The following is a 13,668-nucleotide window of genomic DNA, read 5'->3' on the forward strand; positions in this document are numbered from 1 at the left end:
GTGTACAGAAATTGTTAAAATTAGGTTTTTATGTGGACACGCCTCCAGTTCATTAAGTATACCTGGTTCTTACCTTAGCACCTCCTCCACCACCTTAACACCACCCACCTGTCCTAGTCCCTCCTCCTCTTCATGCCCACACCTGTTGTGTTATGATAATGAGAGGGAGGGTATGTTTTTACTATGTCACTAAAGCGCTGTTTCTCTATTGGCACGTTTGACCCTCAAGGTTTCAGCCTCCAGGAAGAAACTCCAAATAGTCAGAGGAGACATAAAACACCATAAAACCACCACCGGGGGGCTTAATGAAGTTCTATCAACCTCATAGACACATGAAAAACAGTGTAAAAAAAGTGCAAAAACATGGCACCAGCTCTTTAATGGTTTAGGGTTAGGCTCTCTTTGTTATGTATGCTCTTTGAGAAGTGTTTGCCACTGCCCCCTGCTGGAACAAGCTGGTTCCAGTGACCAGGAGGACTTAACTAAGATACCTTTTCACAACAGTTTTAAAAAAATATGATTGTTTATACATCTTTATTTGACATTCTCATCAGACACAAGCCAACAGACTAATGATACCTTTCAAAACGATTGTGTAGAAATAGCGGATTTTACCGCGATTTCTGTCAGACATACTATGGTATGTGAAGAGTCTAACTGGGCTATAAACTAATTTTGTGTAAAAATATATATTAAAAAAAAAAAAAAGTTTTTCTCCCTTCCTGAACAATGGGCACCAGTGAGATGACTGTCCTCTAGTCAAAAATGGTCACAAATGTTAAAGGTAGGGTATAAGTGATTTTTATTTGTTAAAATAAGGGTAAATAGCTCTACAGTATTCAGATATAACTCATTCTTTAGAGTGTTTGTTCAGTAACAGGAGTCTCCATTTCTCTCCAGCTCTTTAGTCAACAGAAAATGCATTTTCAGGTCGGAATACCAATTATGAGAGAGATCCCATACGGGATACAGAAAAAAACAAATGGATATGGAAGTGATGGCACAAAGAAATGAACAGACAACATTTAAACTGGAACACAACTAAATTTAGGCTGATACATGGGTACTATCTATTGATTGGCTGAATGCTGTTGTGTTGTGTTGTGTTGTGTTGTGTTGTGTTGTGTTGTGTTGTGTTGTGTTGTGTTGTGTTGTGTTGTGTTGTGTTGTGTTGTGTTGTGCAGGTTTGTTGAGGGGATCCTCGGCTACTATTACAAGACTGATGATGAGGTCCAAAAAGACATTGAGCTGCAGAATTGGATCAAGGACATCTTTGAGCATGGATTTGGCGTACCTGTCCCAGAAGGCACAGGTACGCTTAGGGGCCCTTACTGCACACAAAGCGTTTTCTGAGCTGCCAGTGCCTGTCTACCCTGCATTTCTATGGGCAGTGCAGAGCTCCCCTTCCCAGCGCATGAGCATTGCACTTCAACACTCTCACCGTTTTTTGCGCCCTAGTCACTGCCCTTTTGATTTTACTGGTTATGTCTGACAAGATCATTTTTACCCGGTCATTATTAATCTAAGTGTTTTTATCCAGAGATTGGTTAACCCATTTTTCACCCAGTGCCAATTGCCTAAGCTTTTATTCCTGGGCGCTACTCTCCCTCTGCCAGCTTGGGGAGAGCCCCAAACTGAGCTCATGCTTCCTTCAATGAGGCGTTATTAGACCGCGTCTTATCACCCGACGGGGGAGTTTCCCCGGTAGGACGTAACGTGTGGAAGGAACACGTTATTCCAACCAGTTCCTTTCCCCTCCATCAGGCGCACTGGCTGACCAGGGGGAGACAGTATAGAGACAATGATTAGTTTTTTTTTTGTGAGGGTACCTACCCTCGGAGACACGGGGAGAACATACAAGCTCCACACAGAAAGGCCCTTTCGCCAACCCTACCTAGAATATGGGAGGACACGGAGGATAGGACACGCCCCCAGCACCCACAGCGTCCCCGGCAGGAATTGAACCTAGGACCTTCTAGCTGTGAGGCGACAGCACTACCGACTGCGCCACCATGCCCAACCCGGTCATAAAAAAAAACAGCCATTTTTAACCCAACGTAGAATGTTTATCACAATCATCATATGTCCATGTTTACATGGTGAGCTATTAGTGCTAATAACACAGATGGCAGGTCGTTTGAGCACAGCAACGGTTGATAGTTTCAAACGTTGCAGGTGTCAATAAATGTTGCATTTTTAGACATGATATCCAAATATCCTCTTCCGTTCATAAAACACTTTCTGTCAGTGGGGTAATTTGCATAGGGTTGATGGGATGTACACACACACACACACACACACACACACACACACACACACACACACACACACACACACACACACACACACACACACACACACACTATATATATATATATATATATGCAATTCCATGACCTTTCTAGTATAATGGACTTCCTAATGGCATGGTTCCTGCCAGATTGACACTACTCTATCTGTAACCAGCAGAACAGATGATCAAAATGAATGGCTGAGATAAAAAAGTCTGTCTATAAAGGCCAGTCTTGGGATGAAAGCCCAGACCTGGACTGATGTCTGCATAGTGTTGCGCTGACCTGTGACCTGTTCTACATGTCATTAAAAGTAATGATAAGGTTCTAGATCAGCAGTCCTACTCTGACAGTTGATAAATATAAGCCCCCTGAATTTATTGTTTCAAAAGATCCTTATTTTTTCATGTTCTGTTTGCATATAGGACTGGTAGACAGGGTGTACAGGAGGCTATACTGTCACCTTGCATGATCTTTTATTAAAAATCATGACAAGCTGTTTGTAGATTTCTCATCAACTTTCAACACTATTCAACCCCGCCTGTTTGTGGATGAACTCTGTAAACTACTTTGGTGTTGACTCTAGTTGTGTTGATTGGATCCTCTCCAATAGAAGACGTGAGGCAGAATGAGAGCTACAATACTTACTTACTTACTTACTTACTTACTGTCCTTTATGCCGGCTGTAATAGGCTCATACAAATCAATTAAGCTCTGCTTTATACATTTGTACTTTATTGTATGGCTTTATTGGCTGTTAGATTAGGTAAATGACCACATGAGTTATAATCAAATCCAAAGATTGAGAATAAACCAACAACCTCTTGTTGATATACACACGCACGTGTCGTATATGGTCCCATCGATCAGACAAAAACAACACTATTCCCTGAGTGTAAGAAAAACAAGAATCCAGTTTGAAACTGGGTTTGTCCATAGAAATGTGTGTATTCGGACATAACATCTGTGTGTTGCCAATCACAGTGTAACCTGAATCACAGAAACATTACAATATATACAAAAATTAAACACACCTCCTGGTTCATTTCCAACCACTTACAAACAGGTTTTTAAGAACAAAAGACTTATTGGGCCAGCCTTCTCAATCAGCACAGGGAATTAGCATCTGCCTTGGTTTCAACATGTGACAATTTACTTTAACCCTTATCTTTAAAACTATACTTTTACTCAAGCTCATATTATGAAATATTTGTTTAACATCTTATTATCTTCAAAATAAGACCACACACATATGTATTCAACCTTGTATGAATTATTTAAACTAAAAGAGATGATTTAAAATAACATGACTTAGGTTTCGGTGGACAGAGAGAGATGAATTCACAGATGCATTCACGTTAGCCTTAACCTTGCATAAAGACAATAATATTGTAATCTGCTAGATAACAAAAGACTTGGCCTGGTGACTTGTTTTAGTTCACACCAAGACCTGGGCTCCCTAACTTAACACAATGGTCAGGAACTCCTGAAGTGTCACTGATCAACACATCAATAGCAGAGACATCAGTTCAGAGAGTGAGACATGGCTCCACTCCGCCTGTGGCTCTTCAACTTAATTAAATCAATCAGAATGAGTTTGTCTATTTAGTTAATTAGTTTAGACTTCCTAATCCATGTTTAATAGATACTTTTAGTCCTAGATATACCATACACACACACACACACACACACACACGTACACACGCACACGCACGCACGCACGCACGCGCGCACGCACGCGCACACGCACGCACGCATGGCTTAGTGTTTCCTTAATGTTATAGGAGGCTATCCGCTATCTTAGTCGGTTACATACTGTAAATATTGTTTAAATCAGTGAAATTGCTGCATTCATCATACAAATATCAAATATCAAACAATAACAAATATCCATGGCAAAAAAAGTCAAGCTACACCTCTGCTTTCTGTGGACAGACTGGACACGGCCCCTCAAAGATGCAATCCATAACCTGTTTACTCTTCAATCATCCAATCCAACAAACAGTTGCAACAGCTAAATAAGCTGTTGTCACTGCAGAGAAGATTTGTCACATTTTCAGGCAAAACCCACACACTCGGCCGGGGTGCTCATTCCACAAATGCAGGTTCCTTACAAACCATTCAACCCATTAAGAGCTGAGGCCGATTCTAAATCAGTAGTTCTCAAACTTTTTCGTGCCTAGGACCCCCCCATCTGAAAATATTTCCTGCCAGGGACCCCCCGGAAGAGAAGCTTTGTGTTAAAGATGCAGTGCCATGATTTCTTTTCCGCCTAAAAAATTATGATCAGGTATTATGATTATACTAGGAGAAATAATTTTCCCCAAAAAGTGTACAGAAATGGCAAAAATTACGTTTTTATGTGGCCATACCAACCAGGTCATTATATATGCGTGGTTGTCAGGTGGGTGGTATTCTATCTGAGTTAGCCACACCCCACAATGTTAAGTGAGTTGTGGTAGGCCGTCCCCTGTTATTGTGATGTCATCAAAACAGGGTATTTCCAACGGGCATTTTGACTCAGAGGCTTTCAGCTTTCAGGAAGAAACCAAAAGTACACAGGGAAGGCAAATTTGCACATTATAACAACATCTGGAGGTCTATTAGAGTAATGTTAACTTTGTAGACACGTGAAAACCAGAATAGGCTCAAAACTATGGCACTGCATCTTTAAAAAAACACTTTCAAGATGTTCTCAAAAATTGTTCAAAAACAGCAGATGCACAAGCTTGCTGACGTGCTGTGAGCTTTTAGATATGCTATATTGTATTGCCAACACTAAAATCTAAAATGACTCTTCCCGGTGCTTTCCCGGTTTTAACAGGTTAAAATGGAAATAAACAGGCTTTCCAAAGGCAATCAAGTTATTTCCAAGAAGCATTGTTACGGCAGAGAAATAATCTATCAAACACACATTTCTGAACATTTTAACGATTCATGTTTTTAATAGTGTTTATTATGATTCTGGTTTGGATATATGTAGCGAGGAACTTCACATAATGCTATTTTTAGATATAAACATAATGCTTTTGAATAACTACGTCATGTCAACAGTTATATGCATTGTATGCAGGTATTATGCAGGTATTGTTTGCATTTGTATTATGTTCCTGTTACCACAATGCTTCTACCGTAATTATTATGTAATGATTTGATTCCTTTGACCAACAACTGTTTTCTTTCATGTTTTCTGTCCACACTCAGGAGTGCCTAAAAGTTTCAGCTCAGTGAGTGAGTTGGTGAAGTTTGTCACCATGGTGATATTCACTTGCTCTGCCCAGCATTCTGCTGTCAACTCTGGACAGGTATGTCCTTTTAGATTCCCCGTCATAGAAACACTGACTGACCAGACAGACTGTTATGAAACCACTGACTGACCAGACAGACTGTCATAGAACCACTGACTGACGTGACAGACTCTCCACATTAAGTTTGAGTTCTGCATGAAAGCTACATATTTAGGGCCCGAGCACTGCACAGTAGTGCGAAGCCCTATTGAAACTGCAATGATTATCATTATTCTGTGAATCATGAATCGCGTTTTTGAGGCGCAATACGTGCTACAAAAGTTACGCAACTTTGCACACACACATCACCTGTGTCGAAGAAGTACGTATTTAAAACATCAGAAAAAGGGGCGTGGCCTCATGGCACAATACGGTTTCACCTACATGTATGAAAATCAGTACACACCTGTATCATGTCCCGACTTATGAAAAAGTCTCCGGAGCCATGACCGAAACCAAACAGGAAGTCGGCCGTTTTGAATTTATAGTGGCGTTTTTGTTCATTTCACGCCATTTTGAAGGGTTGTACTTTAACAAACTTCTCCTAGGCAGATTGTCGTATCCGCCTCAAATTCGCACACAAAAGACGTTAACAATGACATTTTATCAAAAGCTTTGGTTTTCGTAAAACGGTGTGACTGTAGCGAAGCGTCAAACTTCAACGCAAAACAGGAAGTGAAAATAGACAATCTACAATTCCTATTGGCTGGGCTTTAAACAGCCATAACTCTGGTTCCCAGCATCGAAACACCTACAAAACTTCCTAGGTAAACTTAGACGGCCAATAGGGACAGCCTGAAATTGCTTAAGCCCCGCCCCCTCTGTGTTCCTATTGGCTGGGCTTTAAACAGCCATAACTTCAGTTCCCCGCATGTTAAACTTCTGCGACTTGCTAGGTGCACTTAGACGGCCAATAAGGACAGGCTGCAATCGCTTAATCTATGTAGCCTAACTTTTCAGCGGATAGACAGACAGACAGACAGACAGACAGACAGACAGACAGACAGACAGACAGACAGACAGACAGACAGACATGCATATGTGTAACATCTTCATCTATTTCTATTCTTATAGTTTGACTATGGTGGTTGGATGCCCAATGCTCCCATCACGTTGCAATGTCCTCCTCCCACCACTAAGGGGAGCTCAAGTGAGAGCAGCATGTTACAAACCCTTCCTGATATCCACACTACGGCCAATGGCATGGCCATCCTGTGGCTGCTCAGCAGAGAGTCCAGTGACTTCGTAAGTGTCCCTTCCTTCATTAAAAGTCACCTTATACATAGTTGCATGTTACGTGTTGCGGTTCAGAAATATCAGATCTACAAGCCCACGTCGCATCACACTGCGACACATTGTGAGCTTGTAGCACTGATATGTTTGGTGTGTGGCGGTGTCATACAACCAAGCATAAACGACGCCTGATTAACTACCTCATCTTTGAGTTCCATTCCTGTAATGGAACTCAAGGGCCTGGTGTGACTATTGACATGTGTACAGTGACTACCTGAACAGTGTTTGTATCAAGTGTTTGTATCAAGTTTGGTGCGGGGTGGAGCAACGGTGCGCCTTGCAAGTTACATTTGTGACGTCCATATAGGGGTATAGGGTTAACCACTTAAAACCTAAACTTAATTGACCGGATAATACTAGGCCCCCTCCTGTTTTCACCCTGCATTAAATATCTTCACCAAAAATAGCTGATATAAAAGCCCACAGTGCGTCACTTGTGAGCTATTTGCTATTTTGGCAGATTGTAGGATAGAGATGCTAGCATAGGCTATATGACATCACAGTCAAAATAACCCCACCAATGCAGTTCTAATCGTCTGAGGTCAAATGTATGTATTGTAACTATTGTGAATACACAGACAGGAAATGTGTTTATGTACCTGTATTATAATATATGTTTCTATTTCCTCAGGTTCCTCTTGGTCATTACCCAGATCAGCACTTCAATGAGGATACTCATTCGACGGTCATGGCCCAATTTAAAAAAGACCTTAAAGACCTCAGTGCAGCTGTCCGTAAGAGAAACGAGTCTCTGAAAGTCCCATACACATACATGGACCCACAGCTGATGGAGAATAGTGTTGCCATTTGATTCACTTTATTCTGAGGAATTCCTTCACTATGGAATAACCTTTTTCATTCCAATGATTGACCCCCAGGTAGATGTGCATTAGGCTACAGACCCCCATTTGATACATACTGTATGTTATACTTAATGTCTACACTGTGAAAATCCTCAGTGATAATTTAACTTCCATGAAATGGTATGGAATGCATGTGCAAATACAACATACAAAATATTGATTTGATGCTCATATTAACTCATTCTCTGCCTCTGACGTAATTGACGTAATTAACCAATACCACCACTGACGTAAAAAATGTAATTTAAAAAAAATAATAATAATAATAATAATTTGACCCAAAGACCAAGGAGATATGATTTTTTTTGAAGATTTAGACTCCCATCCACTTCCTTGTTAACTTAAAACTTAAAAGTTCTGTATCTCGGCTCCTGAGTACTTTTTTTTTTTTCAATGAAAAATCTCTGGCAGTGGGCAAACACAAAAAAAAAAAGTTCTGGCAGTAGGAAGTATTACGTTGGTTTGTATTTGCACATACAGTACATTCCATAGGGCTAGACCACACATGGACACATGACATCATCAACTTGAGAAGGGCATTGTCCCGCTTCAGTAACTATTTCTGAAATAAATAAAAGTAATAATAAAATAAATAAAGTGTTTTTCATTTTCATTTTTGTTATAGACGGCAATTCAGGGCAATTTACTTTCTTTTACTTTTCAGTTAAGTTACTTTCCAACAATGGTCATTTCAAAACAGTTTAATTTGTAATTTCAAAGAAAAGTAACTTTTGAGGTTGATGTTGATATTCATATTGCAGCTGTTTTCAATTTGTAATTTTTAATGTCAAGGTTCAGGTTTCTTTATTATGACATCAAAGCAAAACAAGTTGTAAGTTTCAAAAAATAAATCGGTGAAAAGTCTCTTTCTTTTTTTTTCTTTTTAAAGTTATTTGGTGAGTGCTGTCATAAATGTTTGGATATTGTGTTTTTAGAAGTATATTAGGTTTAGTACCAAAGAAGTTTTACTCTGGGAAGGTGAAATCAGATTCCTCCATTCATTGCGGTGAAATCAGATTCCTCCATTCATTGCACTGACCCAAGTTTATATACTTGTAGGCATGTTGTAATGTTTCAAGTTTCTTTAGGTCTACTTCGGATATTTTGTTCCACCATACGCTGTGGCCCCGGAGTGGCCATTGAGAGAAAAAACTATGTAGGCCTAAATGAGTGCACACATTACTACATTGAGCACACAATTTACTAAATTGTGCAATGTGTGCGCTCGAATTGTGCAACGCACTCACTATAACTGGAACCGCGCAATTCAATGAGTGGTTCTCAAGCTTGTTTTATTTCATGTAACACAGTTTAATACGCATTAGTAATGTCAATAATGCCCCCCCCCCCCCCCCCCCCCAACCAGTGATTTGAACTATTTGCTAATAAGTATCATGGTTACATCATCACTCACATTTCACACACATACAGGGCCCCGTTCTCGGTCAATTTGCCCGCCCCTAACTATCGTTAAATACGGAAAATGGAGCTGCGCGGCCCCAATATGGTATTCCAGCACCTGCTAGCACCTGCGCTACCCGTCCCCCATTATGCCGACGCCGGTATTTGCGCGTGGAGGTGTGCCCGTGGGCGTGTTGTTGCTATATCCCCCACATTGCCATTCTCAACCCACACATGGGTACGGCTTGGGGAGGGGGGATAGTGGATTCTAAAAGCACCCGCCCGTTTCTCAAACCACCCGCCAAGTGTACACAGACACTGCAATGGCTTTGTGCGTTGGACCATGAGCCGTGTTGCCATGCAGCCTTGCCGAGAAATAAGCAACCGCAGGTCTATGAAAACAAAAAGAAGCAACTAAGGCCACATGAGCACTTCAAACTACTAACTAGAGCTTTCATATCCCCTAAATATTTTAGCCCGGCTCGACTAATAATTGACAAATTAGACCCAGCCCAGCCCGTCAGTCATTTTTCTAAAGAAGCTTAATTGCTGCAGCCTTTTTTCTCATTAAATCTTGGTAATTCGTTAAGAACAGGACTCATTCCACCCTGCTATTCCAACAGTCTATATGTTATTTAAAAAACAGCTTGGAGCAAATAGGGCTATATAAATATATACACTGCCCGATAACCATTTTAAGAATGATATTCGGTTATTATACAAAATATACTTTTAATTGAGATATTTTCGTTTTTTCCATATTGCTGTCATGTCTTAATAAAATCATGCTTTCAGCAAGCAAAATAAGCAGTACAAAACAGTTTGGATTACTTTGTTTGATGTGAAGGAGTTGCATGGAGAAACTCCACAGGGAGTTTTTTGTTTTTTTTTCGTTGCCACTGTCGCAAAAATTGCTTGTTCAGGGTGGGATTGTCGGGTCTCTTCTCTACATGTAAAGTGTCTTGAGACAACTTGTTGTGATTTGACACTATAATAAAATTGAATTGAATTGAATTGACATCCAATGTTACCTCGTAGTCGTAGCCTACTGCCCGCTGCCTGCTCTTGTCATTTGAAGAAATAATCCAATTTGTCTGAAGATCCATTCTATATGTCATGTTGGTTTAAACTTTAAAGAGCGCTGCGCAGTGACAGAAAACAGCTGGCTGATTGATTGATTTGACCTACTTTTGCGCTTCTGCCCTGATGATTAACTATTTGGCAACAGCTGTGTAAGAGTATAACTATTTTAAATGGCTTTCATATACTCTTGGAAAGCCGTTGCTTATTGGGACCACAATACGCTACAAATGAATTAATATATGAATTTATTTGGATAAAAAAAAAAACGTCGACCCGGCCCAGCCGGTGCCGACGGGCCGGGTCGGGTCCCGTTGGGTTTGGGCTAAAATCTTAACCACTTACATTTTTTATAAGATGATCGGATCATCTAGTATGATTTTCATTTTGGCTGCTGTCTCGTTAAACCCATGCTGCGGGTGAATATTATATTATATATTATATATATTATATTATTATTATTATATTCCCCACGTAAAACGCTACGTTCATGTTTACTGTTAAAGGTTCACAATCTTTTCAGGCCATCGACCCCCCAAAATAACCATATTTGAACTGGGGACCCCCCCCCATTTTGTTTGACTCGGTTCCACAGATAAATATTGTGAAAATAGCCGATCTACAATAGGGGTGTCACGATTCACTTACCTCACGATTCGATTCAAAATCGATTCCTAGGGTGCCGATTCGATTAAAATTGCGATTCTGCGATTAATTGATATTCGATTCGATTCTGCGATTTATTGCGATTTTCTAGGGTGCCGATTCGATTAAAATTGCGATTCTGCGATTTATTGCGATTTTCTAGGGTGCCGATTCAATTAAAATTGCGATTCTGCGATTAATTGATATTCGATTCTGCGATTTATTGCGATTTTATAAAAAAAAAAAAAAAAAAATTAAATAAAAAAAAAAAAATCGATTTTAATATTTTGAATCGATTTTTAAAATCGTGGCATTAAGAATCGCGATTTATTCATGAATCGATTTTTTTTGACAGCCCTAATCTACAAGCTCTCAATGGTGGACGTGTTGAGAGCTTGTAGATCTGCTATTTTCAAATATTTTAGTACTTTTACTTTTGATACTTTAAATACATTTTGATGCCAATACTTTTGTACTTTTACTCAAGTAAATTTTGAATTCTGGACTTTTACTTGTAACAGAGTATTTCTATATTGCAGTATCGGTACTTTTACTTAAGTAAAGAATTTGAGTTATTTTTCCACCACTGCATCCAACATACAGAGCACACTGCTATAGCACTGGTTTAAAAAAAAGAAAAAAGACGCACCGACATTTGGCTAAATCAATGCATTTTGTCATCGCATCGCACACTGCTCTACACACTCACACAGACACAAGCACGCAGAGATTTAGCTATTTTATGGATAGATATAGGCTATTAGATGTCATTAATTTATTTACCGCAATATTTCACCCGCGGTTTATCCGATATTAATTAATAATTATATTTGATTGACCCGAACCCACCCAAACCGCGGTTCGCAGCAATGTGTCTGGGTTTGAGAGGCTATGATTGATGTAAACTTAAAGTGTAGCTCTGTTCGGGATTACTGAACAAAGGTGGATGATGAAAGATATCGGGGACAATATGGATGTATAAGTTAACTTTAACTGCGTCACTTCAGAGGAAACTATGGAGCAACTTCACACCCCTGTTTACACACCCCTGGAATCCATTAGAATGGTGGAAATAGAACAATAACAGCCAAAGTGAGTACAGACCTTTCCTAAAACTGTCCCATTTATTATACCCATGTGCTACTGTATGTCAGTGTACCACCGCCCAGCCCTGTGGTCGACCAGCTGGAGGTCCATGGGTGCCTGTAGGAGCGTTGTGGCAACATGATGTAATTCATTATTTGGGAGCAGCTGGTGTGTACCAATAGTATAAATATTTTAAATGGCTTTAAGTTTCATAATACTATTCCGGATCTGACTAATATGACACGCTTATTGTTAACACAATAGGCTACAAATTAATATAAAAATGTATTTGGATAAATAGAATAAAAAAGAAGGAAAACAAGCCCAATGTGGCTTATAATAATCAGACCAGTCAACAGTGCAGACGGGGAGATAGGCTAGAGCATATATTGGATCGGGGATGACGGCTAGCGCAGTCTTCTCTTAAAGGCAATGGCTTCTGGCACGGTGATTGGTTTTATCATTGTAACGCCCAAACCACACCTATGCATAATGTAACGGGTATCGCAGGTGTTTTGCGGGGCGGGGGAGTACCACAGAATACCAAATTTTGCGGGGCAACGCCTCTTGCCTAGTCCGCAATCCGTAACTAGCGGTTTGTTCAAAGTTCACGGAGAATAGGGGCCATATTACCTTTATTAAAAGGATCAACCCCAATTTCACACACCCTCAATGCAAAGAGCACATAGAGAAATATAGAATTACCATATTACATATATTAACTTTAAAGATAAATGAGGGGCAAAACTATTTGTTAGGACATATTTTGGTAAACGTATTCTAAACGTTTGGTTCATGAGAAGGGAAACATCTTCCTACTCTTCAAGAAACCAGATTGAAATGTTTTAGTTTTTTTTACCCATTTTCCAAAATGGCAACAATCGAAATTAGTCTACACTAGACCATACCCGGTGAAGGGCGCAGGCGAAAGTATTTGCAAAGTTGGGGTTAATGCACGTCCTGTCGCGCGGTTTCTCCCCCGCGCGCGCCCCGTCGTGGCGCCCCCCTATTTTTAAGTATTTTTACTGTTCTCAACTTTTAGGTATTTTTAGTGTTTTTATCAATCTTTAAGTATTTGTACTTTTTTTTTCAACTTTGAAGTATTTTTACTAATTTTCAGTACTTTTAAGTATTTGTACTCATTTTCAGTACTGTGAAGTGTTTTTACTCAAGGTATTTGAGTATTCTCTCCGTCCCTCTCTCTCTCTCTCCATCTCCCTATTTTCACAACGCATCGCGAGGCGTTGTGAGCTTGTAGATGAGCTATTTTCAAAACCTTAAACATCCGTGCGGTTTAGAATCTACCATTAGTTTTGGGATACGATGTATACAAAAGGGTAAACAGCGGAGCCTTGGCGGACGTTCGCCCGATCCTGGAAGAGAACGACATAGAACCGTTCTTTATGGAGCTAATGTGCATCGTGTGTGGGGAAACAAATCTGGAGTGTTTACTTTCCACAGCAGAGAGTGGGCGGGGTCTATGGTGTAGCGTCGGTGTTGCCATGTCCGCCGATTGTAAGCGCTTTAGGGCCAATGTTGGTGTTATAGGGTTCGTTTGGTTTGGCCTCGTTTTCATAGACCTCGCTGCTTGTTTCTCTCGCGAAACCTGGCACACAACGACGCATGCGCAGTTTGATCAAGAGTCCACCCTACCACCAACCACCACCACCGTGAGCTTACTAGAATTATAATAGGATGTAGGTCAGATTTCCAAAAATCTTA

The 13,668-nt window shown here is 40.2% G+C and overlaps 1 protein-coding gene across 1 annotated transcript in view; it reads left to right on the forward strand.

The window, feature by feature from the left end:
• The window catches only part of LOC311041970 (polyunsaturated fatty acid lipoxygenase ALOX15B-like), a 32,297-nt gene extending 24,061 nt beyond the window's left edge, over positions 1-8,236 (forward strand). The window contains exons 14-17 of the mRNA XM_084052466.1: positions 1,185-1,312; positions 5,496-5,596; positions 6,653-6,823; positions 7,503-8,236. Of these exons, the coding sequence (XP_083908592.1) occupies positions 1,185-1,312; positions 5,496-5,596; positions 6,653-6,823; positions 7,503-7,682 (580 nt within the window). The 3' untranslated portion in view covers positions 7,683-8,236. The remainder of the gene's footprint in view (positions 1-1,184; positions 1,313-5,495; positions 5,597-6,652; positions 6,824-7,502) is intronic.
• The last annotated feature ends 5,432 nt before the right edge of the window (positions 8,237-13,668 follow it).

This window comes from Gymnoscopelus microlampas, assembly GCF_963454915.1.
Source record: "Gymnoscopelus microlampas genome assembly, chromosome: 3".
Classification (NCBI taxonomy): domain Eukaryota; kingdom Metazoa; phylum Chordata; class Actinopteri; order Myctophiformes; family Myctophidae; genus Gymnoscopelus; species Gymnoscopelus microlampas.